The 20,464-nt window shown below is 38.2% G+C and overlaps 1 protein-coding gene across 1 annotated transcript in view; it reads left to right on the forward strand.

Annotated features, from left to right (window-relative positions):
• Positions 1–20,464, forward strand: part of pcxb (pyruvate carboxylase b) — a 371,478-nt gene that overhangs the window by 164,077 nt on the left and 186,937 nt on the right. The window contains exon 9 of the mRNA XM_062994233.1: positions 14,260–14,442. Within this exon, the coding sequence (XP_062850303.1) occupies positions 14,260–14,442 (183 nt within the window). The remainder of the gene's footprint in view (positions 1–14,259; positions 14,443–20,464) is intronic.

Raw genomic sequence — 20,464 nt, forward strand, 5'->3', positions numbered from 1 at the left:
AACTCTGTGCCTTTGCCATATTCAAGGTGGGCAGCTCTGGTCCTAGGGGTCTGACAAACATAAGAGCACCAGACTGACCAGACCCCCAGGACCGGAGTCACACACCCCAAGTTTCGAAAGACTAATTAAAAGCCTGAGTAAATAAATATGTTTTCAATCTAGACCAGGCATGTCCAAAGTCCGGTCCGTGGGCCAATCGCAGCCCGCGATCGGATTTTATATGGCCCGCGTCTAATGTCTTAAATTGCATTACTTGTGGCCCGCCAGCACAGTCAAACAGAGAAAAAAAATGTATCATCGCTGTTTGATTAAAAACACTTTTAGCGGTTTTCACGTTTTTACACGTGTGGATTGTGGGTATAAATCTCTGTCTGTCCATAGCAGCGAATATCAAAATGATTAATTAAAAGATGAATGAAATCATGCAGTCTCTGTAATTCCATTGTATTTCCATTGGCTGCTAGACCTGTCCATCAAACCGCAAATCTCCGCCTCCTTCCCCTCCGGTACTGTTTGAGAAAGAAGCGAAACTCGTTTGCTGCGTAATGTTTCATCGCTGCAGTTTATTCAGGTTATTCAATCACATGTTTGTAGTTTTTTAAAAACACATTTGTATCTGATATTTATATGGACTAAGCGTTTACACGAACTGTATTTATTAACACAATTGAACTTTTTATAGCAGTAAATAACTTGATTTACAAAGTAAAGATAATGTCTGGTAACTTGATTGTTTCAGGTATTTATAGGTATTTAAATGGTAATTTAGAACAGGATTTCCCAGTCATGTTTCTGCACATTACAGTATTAAAAGGTTTTCTTAATAGATCTATTTGTGTTTTGATGTGTTTTGATTTTGATCAAAATATTTTGAAAAGCATGATTTCTGAGTTAGCCAGATAACTTAAGCAAAATGTCAAGGATTGTTCAATATGAACGTCTTTTTTTCTGTTTTGTCTTATGGTTATTTATGCCAGGAAATACTCCAAAGGTAGCCATGCATTGTTATACAGTAGTTTAAACCCAAACCATGTTTGGCACCTGAATGCTTATATTTGGTGGTTGTTTGCTGTGTGAAAAAAAAAAAGATTAAATAACAGCGTATTATATGCATATTTTATTGTTTTTTTTATTTATATTTTTCCCCTCTTTTTTCCCCCTTTTCGTGTCCAATTAACCTGACTGCGTCCTCCATACTGATTCGATCCTTCACTGCTGACTGAGGACGCCTCTCAACTGACTTGCGCCCCCCTCCAGTACGCACAGTCAGTACAGATAGTGCATTTTTCACCTGCACGAGTCGAGTTCATACACTTGACGGGCACTGTGTATGGAGGGCCACACCCCCATCAGCATTATTCCTCAGCCCTGTGCAGGCGCCATCAGTCAGCTAGCAGGGGTCGCAGTCGCACCAGTTATAAGGACCTATGATCTGACTTTCTTACCCTCTAACCCTGAACAACAGCCAATCGTTGTTCATACAGCTGCCCAGCCTAGTCGGAAAGGCAGAGCTGAGATTCGATACGATGTCATTGAAACCCCAACTCTGGTGAGCTAGCGTACTTTACAGCTGCGCCACCTGAGCAGCCTGCATATTTTATTGTTTAAAATAATGTTCAGGGACTGTTGGCCCTCGGGTACTTTCACATTATCAAATCTGGACACCACTGATCTAGACTGTGCCAGTAGCCCTTGCTAATGGAACCTTTCATTTTTCTGGGTTTGGGACTGACACTGAGAGCACACTGACTGGTGCACCTCCCATTTGCTAGACTGTTTGGATACTGTTTCTTTTTAAGAAAACGAGGAAAATAATGATCAGTCTTTCTCTTTGACTTCTAATTATGGATGGCTAAAACACTCTTAGGGCACAAGCTACCCATCTCTGAATACCAGGGTGAATATTTTTACAGTTCCAATATTTGTTCATTTTTTTTTTTTTTGGTTTTAATAAATGTAATCTAATACTTTGCCTCAAGTGTATTATTAGATGTAGGTTTTCTTATAATCAAGAACTGAATGTTATGTAACCAGCACTGCCACAGGAATACAAAACCTTGGTGCGTGGGCTGTGATGCTTCATCCTTGTCTGTGTGGCGTTATTTCTTGCAAGCTGACCACTTTTGTTCAAGTGTCATTGGACTCTAGAGGTGATCCTCTACATGGCTGTGAAAATTACATCGGCTATTTTCCACTTGTAGAAGTCTTCATGAAAATGTGTCAGAGCACTGAGAGACATAATTGTTCCCTGAACCTTGCTTGACATTTTTGCTTTTTGCTGAATTTACTCTGACACATCCCTGTTTGGTGTACCTTGTTTACTGTCAATCCCTGTGCAGGAGATCTGTACAAGGCTAGACTGTACAAAAATCAGTGCCAAATACTGGTTTATTGGTCAGTCTGGCCTTTTTGTGGTCTTTAGCCCGTGAACGGGCTTTGAATTTTTATGTTTGTGTTTCTCTGTATACTGTCACACCGTCAAAATATCATTGTTGGTAAACAAGGAACCTTCTGATAGCTTAAAATCTCTAGTTTTTAGCAACGTAAACATTGAGCTTATTTTGTTTATAAGTTCTTTTAAAAACACAAAAGAATTGTAGGTCTGAAAAATTTCTGCCAGAAATACAGCCTTTATATTTTGTAATATTATACTGCGGTACTTACTTTCATACCGACAACATTTATACCAAACAAGCCAGCACAACTTCACCATCACATTTCTGCTGTTTGTTTTACTTCAAATACATCAGCATCCAAAATATTACAGAAAAGTTTTACATCTGATAAAGCTCTGCCATCAATGCATGGCATGCAATGCATCAAGCACTCGGTAAACAACACCACCGCGACAAATGTATATCAAACAAAAGCATTAGAGCTAAACCAGCACATACCTGGATATTCTATCTTCAAGCTGAGTCCAAATTTATGTTCATTAGTCCTTCCATTCCAGATAAAATCCACTTTTTGTAAATGTTTACAAACACCGGCGGCCATTTTGAATAGTTGCAAGCATGTTGTATAAGTTTATAAGTCAATAACACGCGAATATCAGATCGTATCATAATGAGAGAGCGCTCACAGTAATCACAAAACCTTCCTCTAACAGATAGCGATCACTGTTTGGCTGTGAGATTGCGCAATACCTCTACAGCCAATGTAGAGACAGTATCCATCTCACCACCTAATACTTGTTTTTCATTGGAGAAATGCAAAAATATTAGCATATTTTGCTTTTGATTGGAGGACCAGCTTATATCCCGCCCCACTTTTTGCATTTAGCCTCTCGGATTAGTCTAAACAGCTGTATTTCACCAGCCGTCACCATGGATACACATTACGCACGCTGGTATGTGTGCTTCTGAATCAGTAGAGTGAGTCAAACTTTTCTCTTAGGGCTGATAATACAGTGTGAATCAATTTAAACGACTCAGTTCGTGAAAAGTTCAACCGGCTGCATGTATTTTGTTACAAAAGTAGCGGTTTGTATATGTGTGTGTGCGCTGGGGGAAGGGAGCGCTTACTGGCTCACTGTGAGAGTTCATCACTCCAAAAAACACTCAAATGTTATAAATAATGACTTTATAAAGTATAAATAATGCATTTTACACATTTTATCTGCAGTATAATCTGTTTATTGTCAGTTAGAAAGCTATGGAAAGCTTTGGAGAGCAGTAAAGTGTGATGCCACTCCAGGTGCAATAACTCAAAATCAGAATGAGTTAGAGGTCTAAAATTTGGGCCTGTGACAGAAAACCCTTTTGGCTACAACTCTATATATGTTCTGTAGATGGTCTGCAGACCTGCAGTCCTACTTATACTCACTGAAACTTTGGCTTTAAAAAAAAATTTAAAAAGCGCCTACATTTTGGGGTGTTTTTGTCATCATTTGATCATTGTAACATAACATCATGGCATTTGGCTGTGTTTTTCTGATACTTTAAAGGGTTTTCTATAACACTGAAGTATAATTTTTGTGTTATCTTATAAACTTTCTGAATGAGAAGCCTTAGAAACTAGGTATGTCTTTCAGGCGGAAAATGCACAAAAATAGGCCGGACTAACAAGGGGTTAAACAAAACATGTTATTACATAAAACATGCAGTGCTGTAAAAAAAGTATTTACCTCCTTACCAATTTCTTCTATTTCTTAAATATTTGTTACATTTAAATGTTTCAGATCATCCAACTAATTTTACTGTAAAGATAACACAAGTAAATACAAAATGTAGCTTTTAAGTGATCATCTTGTTTATTTTGTTCTCCCTGTGTGAGGTGAGTTGGAGATACAAAATTATCCAAGACTGTGTATGATATAAACTTGTGAACTGATGAACCTTGTGTAATGAGTAACTACCGTTCCTGTCATGAATGTAACCAAAGTGTAAAACATGGCGTTAAAATCCTAATAAGCAAACAAACAATGGCCTTCGCCGAAAAATTTGTACCCGTAAACTTAACGTTTCCCTTAAACTCAATGTGTTCAGTTTATTTTTTTTAAATATATTTATTTCATTTCAACTTAACAATGAACAGTCTCTTTGTTCAGTCCTCGGCTTGAGCGGTGCAATAATGTCATCAAAGTGCGAATATGAGACAAAACTGCATTTGTGTGGAATAACCGTCAGGTCCACTCTGAAAGCTCCACATGTATCTGTGTTTATCTGGATTTTTCTCCTGTTTCACTTTTAAACTTGTGTTACAGCTCGGGGTTCTGAGATTGTAAGAATCAGCTTTTTATTTCAGTGGTTTTATATTTGTGTTATTTTCAGTGTAAAAACAACCCTATTATTTTACATTAGCCTAAAATATATGCAGTTCCATGGGACCATGGAAAAATCCTTATGGGAAAAAATACCTTAAAACTCAACGCCTTTTAAACTTAATGCCAGTCCCAGAACCAATTGATGTTGAGTTTCAAAGTATCACTGTAACTGGATGTGCCATCCTTGGCAGTAACAACTATAATCATTTACATTTACATTTTCAGCATTTAGCAGACGCTTTTATCCAAAGCGACTTACACAATGAGCAATTGAGGGTTAAGGGCCTTGCTCAGGGACCCAACAGTGGCAACTTGGTGGTGGCGGGGCTTGAACCGGCAACCTTCTGTTTACTAGTCCAGTACCTTAACCACTGAGCTATCACTGGCCCAATAATCAAACAATTGTGATAACTTGCAATGATTCTGTTACATCACTGGAGAAAATTCGACTCTTCTTTGCAGAATTGTTTTAATTCAGCTACATCGGAGGATTTTTGAGCATGAACTGCTCATTTTAGGTTTTGCCACATCATCTCAATGAGATTCAAGTCATTCAGACATGAGCCATTCAGATTAGCTTGTGGGCTTCAAATCACTGTCCTGCTCTATAACCCAACTGCACTTGACCTTTAGGTCACATTATCCTTCAGGATGTTCTGGTAGAGCACAGAATCCATGGCTCCATCAGTTATAAAAAGTCATTCTGCAGAAGCAAAACAGCTCTGGATCGTCACACTACCACCACCATACAGTATGCTGTTTTTATGGTGAAATGAAGTGTTAGCTTTATGCCAGATATAACAGGACCCATGTCTTCCAAAGAGTTCCACCTTTAAAACATCAGTCCACAGCATAATAGACCAAAGGTCTTAATTAACCACAAATGAGTGATTTACAAGCCATGCAGGCAACCATGGTAGTAACGGTTGAGGAAACACGCCGCAAACCCCAGATAAGCTGTTGGTGTGCCAAGACCCATTGATACCAGAAGACAGAAGGGCAACTGTGGCTCAAATTCCAAATAGTTTTAATACTGGCAATGAAGTGAATGTGTCACAACACAGTGCAACAAACCATTCTGTGTATATAGGCTAGGCATTCTCTTGTCCACTCTTGTCCACAATTAAAAGCAGCTTCAATGCCAAAAGCAACGAAAATATTTTGACTGGTTTAAGGTATTCAGTTTTCTAAAAGGTTATGTGGGTAGATAAGCATTTGCATCTTTTATCCATTGAATAGATGGCACCAGGATGCGGTGTAGGACGATTCACCTAAAACCTTACAGAAGTTGAAGGAGCTAAATGTTTATTCTTAATAAGCAAAAATTATCCACACACTATTGTGGTACTGTGGTTTTTTGGCAAATGTGAAAAATGTCCTTGTATTTCTTTGGTCAGCAGTGGTTTGTGACTAGAGTCTTTCTTATTGTTGAATTGTGTACATTGACCTAAACTAAGGCAAGTAAAGCCTGCAGATGTTTAGATGTTTGTCCATGCATACTTAGTTAAATGTTGGTAGTCTAGACAGTCTGGGAAAGATTCCCCACTGTTCCAAATTTTCTTTATTTGTGCATAATGGCTCTCACAGTAAGCCTTGGTTAAACGAATTAGAACATTTACATCTACGTTTTCGGCATTTAGCAGACGCCTTCATCCAAAGTGACTTACAGTTACAGTGTGACTGATCAGAAGAAATTAGTAGGGGGTGAATACTTTCACACAGCACTGTAAATAACGAACCCTTCTACCATGAAGAACTTATGTTATGAAATTATGCTGACCAGATGACTGACAATGGTGTTTCCTTTAATAAAGCAGTTTCTGCACATCATCAATATTAATTCAGTGCAGCTGGGAAAGCCCCTTAATTACTGGCTTTTTTTGTCCTCCTCGCCATGGACTGTATGTTGTTTTGTGTGGCATTTGGGCTTTTCTGAACCCTGCATGCTATATAAGGCCAACACTTTTGTTTCTGTCAGCTCATGTGCTGGCATTCTTTGATCTTTTTTCCAAGGACCTCAGCCAGTGCTTCAATGTAACCGCCCTGGATAAGCGAGCTGCAGCGCAGCTCCAGAGGCAGCGTGACAGGATCTTGGATCCAGCAGATGGATTCACACTGGATGCAGGCAGAATCAGTTGGTGTAGTGGATGCTCTGCTCCTTTTATAGCAGTCCCCAGCTTCTGCTCATTATGCTTTTTCCAAGAACACAGGTTATCACACACCAGTGAACCGTGTAGCTACAGTGATAATAACTTACTTTCACTTTTTTACTTTCCTGTGTGATTGTGTGTTTCACTGAGGGCTTATCACAGATGACCCTGTGGGGTGAACGCATGGCCGCCTGAGTTTCCTGATGCTTGCTGGGGACAGCATAGGCTTATGTCCCTGTGAGGCAAATGTCATCCTTTGTTTTTTCTGGGTGAGCATGTGTAGTGTGAGATTCTCTACTTCACTAATTCGCTCATCTGTCTGTCGTATTTGCTTCGGGCTGGGCTCCGCTATCTCTTCTTCTCTTCGGGCTTTCTTTTGTTTTTCTTTTCTCTTGATGTTTTGATTATCCTTTTTCTTTTCATTAAGGCTGAGGTCTTTTTTTCCATCAAGGTCTTAAAAATCGTTAGAATCGTTAAAAAGTGTCACCAAAAAGTCACACATGGATTATTATACAGTAGAATTGCATACTGCTGGCCATACATCTTGTTTATCTGGGCACCGTTGGCCATACATCTTGTTTATTTCTGTAGTAAAGAGCACACATAATTTCTGTGCATTAACACTGCAGATTGGTTTACAGTTTTCTGCAGGTATTTTACATATGATGAGCTTTAAACGATGAGTTATAATCTAGGCATGTGTGGAGATTAAAGTCAGTACTTAGTAACACCCTATGACATAAATGAGGTAACACACTATTCAGAAGACAAAATTCCACTCATTTTAATTCAAATTCACTGGAAAACTAGCTTTCCATTTTTTATTGTTACAAACATATATATTTATATACAGTACACACCGACAAGGCATAACATTATGAGCACTGACAGGTGAAGTGAATGACACTGATTATCTCTTCATCACGTCACCTGTTAGTGGGTGGGATATATTAGGCAGCAAGTGAACATTTTATCCTCAAAGTTGATTTGTTATAAGCTGGAAAAATGATCAAGCGTAAGGATTTGAGTGAGTTTGACAAGGCCCAAATTGTGATGGCTAGAATACTGGGTCAGAGCATCTCCAAAACTGCAGCTCTTCTGGGGTGTTCCTGGTCTGCAGTGTTCAGTATCTATCAAAAGTGGTCCAAGGAAGGAACAGTGGTAAACCGGCGACAGGGTCATGGGTGGTCAAGGCTCATTGATGCATGTGGGGATCGAAAGCTGGCCCGTGTGGTCCAACAGACGAGCTACTGTAGCTCAGATTGCTGAAGAAGTTAATGCTGGTTCTGATGGAAAGGTGTTAGAATACACAGTGCATCACAGTTTGTTGCATATAAGGCAGCAAAAGGAGGACCAACACAATATTAGGAAGTTGGTCATAATGTTATGCCTGAGTGGTGTATCTTGTAGTTCACAATATAGGATGAATAAGGTAACACACTATTCAGAAGACAAAATTTTACTCAGATTCACTTGGTCCCCAGGTGAGGTCCATTATGTGTGGAGTTTGCATGTTGCTTGTCTGTGTGGGTTTCCTCCGGGAGCTCCGGTTTCCTTTTACAGTCCTTTTACAGACATGCAAGTGAGGTGAATTGGAGATACAAAATTGTCCATGACTGTGTTGAACTTGTAAACTGATGAATCTTGTGTAACCTGTCCTGTCATAAATGAAAGTGTGTAAAACATGACATTAAAATTCTAATAAATAAATAATGCAGATTCACTAAAAACTAGCTTCCCAATTGTTATGGTAACAACATTTTTATATATTTTATATATTTTTTTAGATAACAATGATGATACATTTTTTTCATTATTATTATTTTGTATTTATTTATTGTTTACTTAGCCAAAGCTGTGTAAAAAAAAAAGATTTATTTAATTATTATTTTTTACTTATTTATGTAGGGTTTATTTAGCCAAAGCTGTGTAAGAATAAGATTTATTTAATTATTATTTTTAACTCATTTATGTAGGGTTTATTTAGCCAAAGCTGTGTAAGAATAAATGGACACATATTTGACCATGGGCTAAAACAAATACAACATAATTAATATCTTCTCACTGAGAAAGCAATTACACAAGATACCAAAATTATTTGTCTCTCAGATAAAATGACAAAGAAAATAACAATGATTGAGAAAGGGAAATATGCCTTTAGTAATCTAGCATGACTATACATCAGCTTATTGTTTACTTTGATTACTTTGAGTACCATTTGCCTGTCGAAATGCTAAAAGCCATAAATTTTTGACATTTTCAAAGCACACAACAAAAATAAAGTATATTTCTGTAAATTTGAACCTCTTATTGGAGAGGACTGGAGCTGGTAGAATGGTAGAAAGTCTTTAAATGTTCTTCCTCGTGCTCCCTACCTCAGGGTAAGGCTCAGTGCAACATTCACTCTTTAAGTTTAGCTCAAGAAATTAAGGTGTGCTCTAACTTTGTGTATCAGTGCACATGTGCATTCTTATACTTAGGGCCCTACTAAATTCACTGGGAAATGTGCTTAATTTCAGTTTTTAATTAAAGTTTTTTTAAAATCACAGATTATACAGATTTTAAAAGAAAAGTGCCACATTTCACAGCGAGTCATTAAGTCATTAAATTACACTCATAAATTGAATGATGGAATAAATGGAAGCTACAATACACAGCACAGCTACCTTCATAGTGCCCTCTCAAAGACGAATGTCTGTGCTTTGACACACCATCCTCTGCGTCCACAGTATTGGTGGGGAGGTTTCCAAACTCAGGTTACCCGATTCGTGTTTTTAGCTGCTTTAGACTTCTACATCTTGAATGATTTGTAACCAAGTGTCTTTAGAATTAGCTGTGTTTATAAAGAAAGAAAGAAATTTGTTCTGCTGCTGTGGATCCTCGATTGCATTCGAGTAGGGTATATTGCTGCTCACGTGCCCCGCACATGCACAGACCTAGTGGACCCCTTCTTTTACGCCCGTGGTTCGGTGCATTTGCACATGAGGCTCATCCACTTGCTAACCAAGGGCCCTTGCACAGCATTTGAAGACCCCACCCACTTAGTCCAGTCATTATCCCACCCAGCAGACACGGTGGCCAATATTTTGTCTGCTGCAGGCACTGGCAATTGTGCCTGCTAGATGGCGCCCAGCAGAGCCGACATTTGAACTGGGCTGTTCAGAATCTCTGCGTTGATGTGCTAGCGGAATATCCTGCTGTGCCACCTGGGCGCCTGGAAAACATTTTTAATTAATGCAGCTTGAAATTGAGGCGGCCAACAGCGCTGGCTTGGTTACCTTTGGATTTGTTTGCTACTTTTTCTTTATTTATTTACATTCTTTTAATATATCATGTATGTCTGCAATGTCTTTTAGCATAAGTTTAAATGGATATGTATGTCGAATTTCACAGCAGCTGCTTTCTACCACTGATCAGGCATTATTTGAGTGGTAGACCAATCCCAGCACAGCAAAAAGCATTAGAATGGTAGTGTGTTATCATGGTATGATCCTATTAGACACCAACTGTGTAGTTACAATCAGTAATTGTTTACTCACAAAGCCCAAACTCAGGGTAGATGTGCTTATTGTAAGTACAAGGTAACTGCATACTGCATTGAATATGGACACCCTATTGTACTTTTTATTTGACTGACAGGCTTTTTAATTTAATATCTAACACATCCTGGGCCAAACCAATTAAGCCAAAGGTCAGATACAATCTCTTCATCTGCAAACCCTCTTTGCTCTCTGTACAAAGACTTTTATGAAGTGCTGGACTTTTGTCCTCTGCTTTTAGACTTTATCTAAATAGTGCTTCTATAATTTATGCATTAGGTATTCAATGGTACACTGATGCTCAAACTAAAAGACTTAAGCACTTAAGTGTTTCAAGGCCTTTACTTTGTCTCTATGTGTTGGCACGCTTACTTATTTCCTATCTTTTAAAAAAAAGGTTCATAATAAGCAATATAATGTAAAAGACTGAAAGGCTGTCAGCAGTGTGTCTCGGTCTGTAAGCCTTTGTACAGGTGTAATTGGCATAAAATCGACAGGAGGTAGTGGAAAGGGTACCTGGTGTCCACGGCTACGCTTTACCCAACATCTTGAACAGGGGGAGACTAAAAAGAGACAGAGAATTTGAGAATGAAGAGAGTGAGAGGTTTGCCAGTTTTGATGAAGAGCTTTGATGAAACAGACAAAAGGTCAAAATCTGACATGGTGTGGAAGGATTTGAAGTGATTACAAGAACGCCTGACCATTATTCAACAATAAACATGCCCTCATGGTTGGAGAGGTATTTAAAAGAAAAGCTACAGCAGAAATAACAATACCTGGTCTGCTCTGTGGTGGCAATAAAATAAAGTATATAAATGGACACACGCTGATGTTATGAAGCACACATCAGTGGCTTTTTTATTATTTTTTTTAGTGTTACTTTTGAATTGCTCTGTTCAGTTATGAACAGTAGGATGAGCTGCTTTTTGGAGGTACGGCACTATACAGTTCATTCACTGAGCCCATAATAAGATTGTTATCGACTTGCCATTACATAGCCATGCAGGGCTCCATGTACTTTTTGCTTCCCATTGATCCTGCATGTAAGAAAATATTACCTTAAAGCCTAGAAACATCAATGAAGAGAGTGAAAGTAAAGGAGCATTGATGTTATGAAAAAATATCCATGCTGTGTCAGCATTTTCATAGATCCTAGATCTAGTTAAACTGGTTTTGAATTTAAGAAATCCATCTCTTTTTACCTTTAGTCTAACTTTGAGCACAGCATGGTAAAATACTGTTTCTGAGCCCAGTCTGGAGACCATCTTACCCTGATTTTGTCGTCTGTTGGTCTCAAGCCCATTTTGATCTCACTTATTGATCAGACCAACACTAGCCAGACTTGGGAACTGTGGATAAGGGAGCAGTTAGCACATCTCCTAATTGTTATATATGTTGTTGTTTTTGTTTTTTTTCAATTTTCCTCCCAATCTAGTTGTATCCAATTACCCGATTGCATTACGCTTCCTCTCTACTGTGGCTTGATTGAACATTTGCCCCCTCTGATTAAACACACGCCCCCTCCGACACGTGTGCAGTAGTCGACTGCAGCTTTTCACACACAAGGCAAATTCATATGCGGATCAGCTTTGTGTATGGAGAGCAACACCCTGATCAACGCATTGTTCCTCGACTCTGTGCAGGTGCCATCAATCAGCCAGCAGAGGTCATTATTGCATCAGTTATGGAGTCCCTATTCGGCTTCCCACCCTGTATAAACAGCAGCCAATCATTGTTCATGTAGCCGCCCAGCCCAGCCCAGCCGAATGACAGAGCCGAGTTTCAAACCGATGAGTTTGAAATGTCAACTCTGGTGGACGGCTTCATGCTTTCAATACAGCACTGTCATAGAATAGGAGTCCAAGAGAAGCAATTTAAAAAAAGGAAAAGTAATAGCCTATTATTTCTTTATATGTGTTAAATCTAGATCACAACACTGCTGCTGTACCCATTTCAGTATTTCAATATAATACATTGTAGTTATTAAACCAGACTTGCCCTCTATTTTTAAAATTATACTGTGAGAAGACAAATTACTTTGTTTATGTAAACAACTATGCTAAGAAACAGTTTTGAAGTGGTTAGGCTTTTTTTTTTAATTTTTTTTTATTGTATTGCACCAAGAGATCATGTTAAAAAACAGCAGGAGCGAAGTGTGAACTTGCATAACCTACATACAGTATCTACATAACAAAAAAATAACAAATATAAAGTACACCGCCCAGGCATAACATTATGACCACTGACAGGTGAAGTGAATAACACTGATTATCTCTTCATCACGGCACCTGTTAGTAGGTGGGATATATTAGGCAACAAGTGAACATTTTATCCTCAAAGTTGATGTGTTAGAAGCTGGAAAAATGACTAGATGACTGGGTCCAAAACTGCAGCTCTTGTTGGGTGTTCCCGGTCTGCAGTGGTCAGTATCTATCAAAAGTGGTCCAAGGAAAAAACAGTGGTAAACCGGCGACAGGGTCATGGGCGGCCAAGGCTCATTGGTGCACGTGGGGAGCAAAGGCTGTATACAGACGAGCTATACTGTAGATCACATTGCTGAAGAAGTTAATGCTGGTTCTGATAGAAAGGTGTCAGAATACACAGTGCATCACAGTTTGTTGTGTATGGGGCTGCATAGCTGCAGACCAGTCAGTTAGGAAGGTGGTTATAATGTTATGCCTGATTGGTGGATATTCCATATACACCCCTGTAAAAAAATTTTTAAGTGTGTCTACAGTTTATCTGTAGATGAGGCTACATTTTTTTTATTAATGTGTGTGTGTGATATAATTTACGAACTAAGTGTATTATTCCTAGTAGGATCTAACAAAGACTGGAATGGTCACTTAAGTGGCATCAACTGACAAAGCATCTTCTATCCAGCTGTGTTACTACTATTAAATATATGAAATGCTATGCATTTGTTTTGTTGTACTTAGTCAAAAGCCACCATGTGTTAGTAATACAGTATCTTTTAACAAATGCTTCCATAAATCTGCACACATAGATGCACACAAACTGCCTGTACACAGTATGCGTATATAGAGGTCTTCATTTTGGATGTTTTATGCTGTGAAAATAAATGTGAATTTTACTTTGCTGTCTAAACTCTGGTATCAAAGTCATGTGTACCAAAAAGCATAAAAGTGGCAGTAAGTGCCCTTCTCCAAGTACATTAATCTGCTCAATGCCTACCTGACTTATTATTCGAGCACATGCTCACATGTACCAGGCAGGAAAAATATCTGCTGAATGACTTTGTGCTCATTTTTGAGAAAATATGTGGAACACTTAAGACTTTTTATCCATCCAGTTGTCTGCCTATAAATGTCTGTTTTATGAATGGATATATTTAAAGTATATGGTTGAATTTCCTCTTATGCTCATTGTAATTCTTTGTTGCAAGTGTTATAGTAGCCAGGATTTTTATTTAAAGTATTTAAATTTTATTATGTAAAAAAGAGTGATAATATATATAAAGGAAAATGTTTAATTTCACCATTTTCTCTAGATACTTTACTGCATATATTTATTCAGGGATGTTGAGAATTAGTATTAATCATTGGGTTGTATTCATCATTTTTAAGTTATGATGTTGACTGCCTGCTGTACACAACACACAAATCCTGCAGTTGTCATTCCAGTAATTTGCATAACGTACAGCAGGATGACTAATTGTTTAGTCAATATTGGATCAATATTTGGTATTAACAGTTAATTCAACAATTTAAAAGCTAGAGTACATTTCATCATTTAGCCTTTTGCTGACGGTATTAAATCGGTGTCTCTGGATTTTTTTCTGCAGGTGTTTAGGAGTGCAGAAGGAATGGGAATTCGCTTAGACAGCGCATCTGCATTTCAGGGTGCCGTCATATCACCACACTATGACTCCCTACTGGTAAAAGTAATCTCCAGTGGTAAGGATCTGCCCACCGCAGCCACAAAAATGCTCAGGGCACTGGCCGAGTTCCGCATTCGTGGGGTGAAGGTAGGCCTTATGTTATTTATTTGGTTCTTGCGTTTTATCAATTCCAGATATATTTAATTGTGTAAAAAAGATATATTACATCAGTACATGTACTGCGAAAATTAAGGGAACACTTAATTATCAGAGTATAACACCTAGTCAGTTAATCATCATGGATCAATCTGCCCAGTTTGAAAGCATAAATGATTGTAAATCAATTTCATCTGCTTTGGTGCAAACAAAAGTGACCACAGGTGCACTAAAGAGGCTCTAGCAAGACAACCACCAAAAAGAGAATGGTCTTGCAGGGAATGGTTTTTCCCAGACAGTTGATCTCTCTTTATCCTTCTTGACCTATTATTGTCTAGTTTTGCATTTTACTAGTGTCCCTATTATTTGTGCTGTACCTGCACAGGTAGTCCAGCTCCACATTGAGCACATGTGACAGATGCAAAATAGTCTGGAATCACCATGGTGAATGTTATGCTGCCTGAAACCTCCTCCAGCATGACCAGTTTGTCAGTGGAAGGCACATATTTGGAGGGTCGCACAAACCACCATGTGATATTTAGTGGTTTCTTGACTGCTATTATGTACTGGGATGAAATTCTCAGAGCTGTTGTCAGACACTGTTGGGCACACACCAGTGGGCCCTGGGTTCCTTCTGGTGCAAAACATGCCTCATGTGGCCAGAGTGTGTATCATCCAGAGTTACTGGATGATTAAGACATTGCTGCCAGTGTCTTGCCGTCACATTCCCCAGACTTAAAACCAGTTGAGAACCTCTGGAACGTGCGATTTGTGCATCTGATGCTGCCAAGTACGACCACAGGCTGTCCAGGAGCTCATTGATGCCCTAATCCTGGTCTGGGAGGACATCTCCCAGTGCACAATCAGTGGTCTCATTAGGAGCATGCCCAGACATTGCCAGGAGTGCATCACATTTCAGTGTGATTTTAAATCCAGGCCTCAATGGGTTGATTTGGTTTGGTTTCCAATAGTCGCTCTTACATAATCTTACTTAATTTGTTCTCAATAAATTACACAATTTATATCTGTAAAGATTTCAAACTTAAATCAATTAACCATCAATCATTCTCTGATATCTGATGTGTGATTTAACTCTCTCTATTTTTTTGAGGAGTGTTTTTTGTCACTATGAACTAATGCACATATTTAGATCAAGTCTATTCAGTGTATATATTTATGTTGTTATTATGTTAGAGAAACTTCAGATTTTACCTATGTATTAATTATTTAGAACATATGTAAAAACTGAAAATGTAGTATTTGAGGATAACAAAAATACTTTTTAATCTATTTTTCTGTTATTTATGGAAGTCAGGTTTTGTCTTAAAAGATCTATAGTTTAAAGGTCTAAAGTTTTATAGTATGGATACTGTAGTATATATTTATTCCCAGTGGATGGCTGAGTGTGGTCGAATCACTCACTGGTGATTTGAATGCTTTTTTTTCCTAGATATCATGCTTGCCCCATAAAGTTATGATGCATTGCAGCTATTCATCTACCTGACAGGCTCATATTTGGCACTGCTTAAATATCTTGTTTTATTGCCGTTTTTATGATGGGAAAATTAAAGTCTGTCATTTGCATATGACGATTCAGGATTAAGGAAATCATTTCACAATTTTAATGTTAATCACCTCATTTGTCAGGATCCATTGTGATCAACAATGCAGAGATGAGGTGCAACATGATTCATGCAAAGAGAACCAGTTGCGTGTTATATTCTCTTCTCAAAGTGACTTTAATTACAGATTGTGAGCACCATTTAATTAAGCCGTATGAATGCCTCCTCTTTTTCTCTAGCTTCTGCTATTGTGGAGACTGTGTGAGCTCTACATGCTTGATTTTGGTTGAATGTTAGTGTTGTTGTACCAAAATGCCTGTAGATAAACATCTGCTGATCTAAAGATCACTGTATCTGCCAAAAAAATACAAATAGTGTGTGCTGTTTGTGGTGGGGGTTATAAATTGTAGTAAGACATTGTATGGGTGGTGTACGGTAGTCATTGCCTTAGCTATTGTCAGAAATTACAAATTAACCTACCTCAGCTCTCTCTCTCTCTCTCTCTCTCTCTCTCTCTCTCTCTCTCTCTCTCTCTCTCTCTCTCTCTTTGTGAGTGAGTTTGCTGTTTTTGTTGTTAGTTTTGTACACTAACATTGTTCATTTGTAATATTGGTGAGGGCCTGATTTCAGTGGATCTGAAGCCTTTACCTACATTACATTTTACACTGTGTACAGTGTAAACACACTGTAGAACAACCCTATTTACTGTCATACCTTAAGGAAAATTTAGTGTTGCCAAGCTACCAACTGTTTTAGGACGGACAATTGCAATAACTGAGGAAAACTCATACAGACATTATTACATAAAAGGCACATATCATGTAAAACAGGCAGAGTAACTAGAGACAAGAATTCAACTGGAGACCCTAAAGACCTGTGGTAGAAACACTAACAATGTTCTTTGCCATTGCTACTTACAGTATATTAACCACAGACATCTCCAGGCTCTGGGCAATCTCATCTACTTTGGTGATGCACTGTAAGTTGACTGACTTTTTGGCTGTCAGTTTAAGCTGTGTTAGTAGTATGAGGTGAATAGTAGCTGAAAGGTGAATCCAAATGAACATGGTCTCTTCAGTTTAAGTACAATAGACCCTTGACTTACAAATTTAATTGTTTCCAAAGGGCTGTTCTTAGGTCAAAATGTTCGTACGTTAAACCTATTTTTCCCATAAGAAATAATGTAAATAGAATTAATCCGTGCCAGACCTCCCAAACCCCTTACCTAAACTTTCTAATGTCTTAAATGGTCTTTTTTGTTATAAATACAAGTATATTCACCCTTAAATCTTAAATTATAGAATAGACATTCCTGTAATAAACAATAATAAACACAATACACAGTAGTACTGTACAGTACATAAAACAACAATAGTATTGTATTTTGTAGGTGTAATTGCACAAAAGAAAAAATACTTTAGCCGACTTTCTTCTTCTCTCTCACTCACTGTCCCCGCTGTCTGATACACAGTGACCACTACTGGCAGGAGTAATAATACAACAACAAATGTAAAAAAAAATTTTCATTTTCTCAGCTCTGCGCGCTCTCTGCACCTTATTTGGGGACATTTTAATATTGAAAACACCGTCCGCTGTGCGAATGTTTGCTCACTGTGTATATATATATATATATATATTTATATATATATATATATATATATATATATATATATATATATATATATATATATATAGAGAGAGAGAGAGAGAGAGAGAGAGAGAGAGAGAGAGAGAGAGAGAGAGAGAGAGAGAGAGATCTCTACTATATTTAACATGAATTCATTTTTCTGATGCTTTTTTGTGCAAATGAGATGACTTTAGATTAGATTTTTAAGTAGGTACAGCTCTGCCGGTTCTGTAGTAGTGCCATTATATTTTTAACTTTGTTTCTAATGCTTTAAAATTGTAGTGCTTAAATTTGTAAGTTTGTAGATTGAATTGATGGCTAATGGGAATTTTTGGCCAGAGACGATCAGTACTATTGGTCTACTACGACTTGCTAAAATTTGAAGTACGATGTTTTGATCTATTGGGGAGCACATAAGTCTTTGCATGGTCATGTTTTCTGGAAGGTGTAACTAGTAAACTCCACCAGTGCATTTGAGTTCTTACCCACATTTCAGCACAGAAAACAGAATATGAAAGTTACACATGTACATACACAAATGTAAAAGCTTAGCCACACTGACTGAGTTGTGGTAAACATTACCAGCTTTGTTTCCAATTTTCCAACTTCTAGCACAAAATGAACGCCAAATTCCACACTCTTACTGCTGAGAGACAAAGTGTATTCACTAATGTGGTCTCTCTGCAGCCTCCAGAGGGCCATTTGGGGTGTGAGCACTATTTGCATTAATTGTGAGTCTTGCAGTGTAAATAATGTTGCTTGGAGCTGGCTCAGTTGGTAAACCAGGTTTTAAGTGGCTGCAATAAAGCATTTTGTACTGAGCCGCTATGCTTGAATCACAGCCACCCTGTCCTGAATTAGATTGTCTTTTAGAGTTCTTGGTTGGATAAATCATGGTCTTTGTGGGACTCCAGCCATCCAGTAATTTGAATTTTCACACACCTGTTGAGAATTTGCCTGCATGGGTAGATTTTATTATTATTATTATTACTATTATTTTAATAATAAGACTTACCCTGTCTGAAGTGTGAAAAAGATCAGTTGGGTTTAAAAAAGTGTTTCAGAATTTGCCATTTGCATTTAGTGCTTTATAAAATTGAGTGTGATTGAGTCAGTAAGGGAGACTCATATTCATAGATCACTGCTTCAATGACCACATCTATGACTCAACAGCACTGTACGTCTAAAGTCTAATTTGTTTGTGATGGTGTTTAGATAGTCACATTTTTAACCAGCAAACACATGGTCTACAAAATACCAGCAACTACTGTTTAATCCCCAAGTTTTCACTTACAGATAGGTGTTTGTATAATGTGAATCTATCTATCTATCTATCTATCTATCTATCTATCTATCTATCTATCTATCTATCTATCTATCTATCTATCTATCTATCTATCTATCTATCTATCTATCTATCTATCTATCTATCTATCTGTGTTTAATTTACATGCATCCTTTTCATTTTATTTTGAACATTACCGCTGACCAATCACTGTAAAACCATATAGACATTTCCATTTTACAAAGTGACTTTTCAAACTTCCTCTGCCCTCCTTGCAGTACCTCTTTGACAGTTATGATAGACCCGAAACCTGTCCAGAAGGAGATATAACCCACTTAAAAATATAGAATTGTTAATAAGAGAAGTAAACGAGAGCTGTACTTTGAAGGGAAGAGTCAATTTGAGTAGCGTTTTTAGACAGGGGACTTTCAGGAGGCTTTTATTCTCTCTCCATCATGAAGCACTGATCCTTCAAAGCACTCTCCAGCTGGCCCACCACCTATTAGTACACACAGCACACAGAGATACTCACTCATTCATATTCATCTTGAGAAAAAGGACTGTGTCAGTCTTTAGGGGGTAAGACCGATTTTAAAATGTAAGTCATAGGTTTTTCTCACAGAATGAACTTCATTGTTAGCATCATTGCCCCAGTGTGTCCACAAGAAAGGATTTATAAAATCCTCACAATACAAGTAGTACCAATATACACACACACACACACACACACACACACACACACACAATCAAACTCGCACAGAATTGATCAGGCATAACATTATGACCACCTTCCTAATATTGTGTTGGTACCCCTTTTGCTGTCAAAATACCAACAGATCCTTTAACTCCTGTAAGTTGAGAGGTGGGGCCTCCATGGAACGGACATGTTTGTGCAGCACGTCCCACAGATGCTCGATTGGATTGAGATCTGAGGAATTTGGAGGCCAAGTCAAATCCTCAAACTCGTTGTTGTGCTCCTCAAACCATTCCTGAAGCATTTTTGCTTTGTAGCAGGGCGCATTATTCTGCTGAAAGAGGCCACAGCCATCAGGGAATACCGTTTCCATGAAAGGGTGTAGATGGTCTGCAACAATGCTTAGGTAGGTGGTGCGTGTCAAAGTAGCATCCACATGGATGGCAGGACCCAAGGTTTCCCAGCAGAACATTGACCAAAGCATTACACTGCCATGCCAGCTTGCCTTCTTACCATAGTGCATCCTAGTGCCATGTGTTCCCCAGGTAAGCAATGCACACGCACCCGGGTGTATTACCGGGGTTGTATTATTTTCCATCACCCTTAAAGCTATTGCCCACACTACCCCCTTTGCTAGCATACCTTGTAAATGACTTTCCGGTATGATATACTGGTGATGCTTAATCAACCTATTTATCAACCCTGTGCCTTTATAAGCTGGTGGTAACACAGCTTGCATGTTTATTAGTCTTGTGGAGACCTATAAAAATGGTTTTGTTAATTAAGCATTTGTGTTGACTTACATGACATTTGCAACTTAAAATATGCAGTGTGAACCTCAGAAA

Source organism: Trichomycterus rosablanca, chromosome 4, assembly GCF_030014385.1.
Source record: "Trichomycterus rosablanca isolate fTriRos1 chromosome 4, fTriRos1.hap1, whole genome shotgun sequence".
NCBI lineage: Eukaryota > Metazoa > Chordata > Actinopteri > Siluriformes > Trichomycteridae > Trichomycterus > Trichomycterus rosablanca.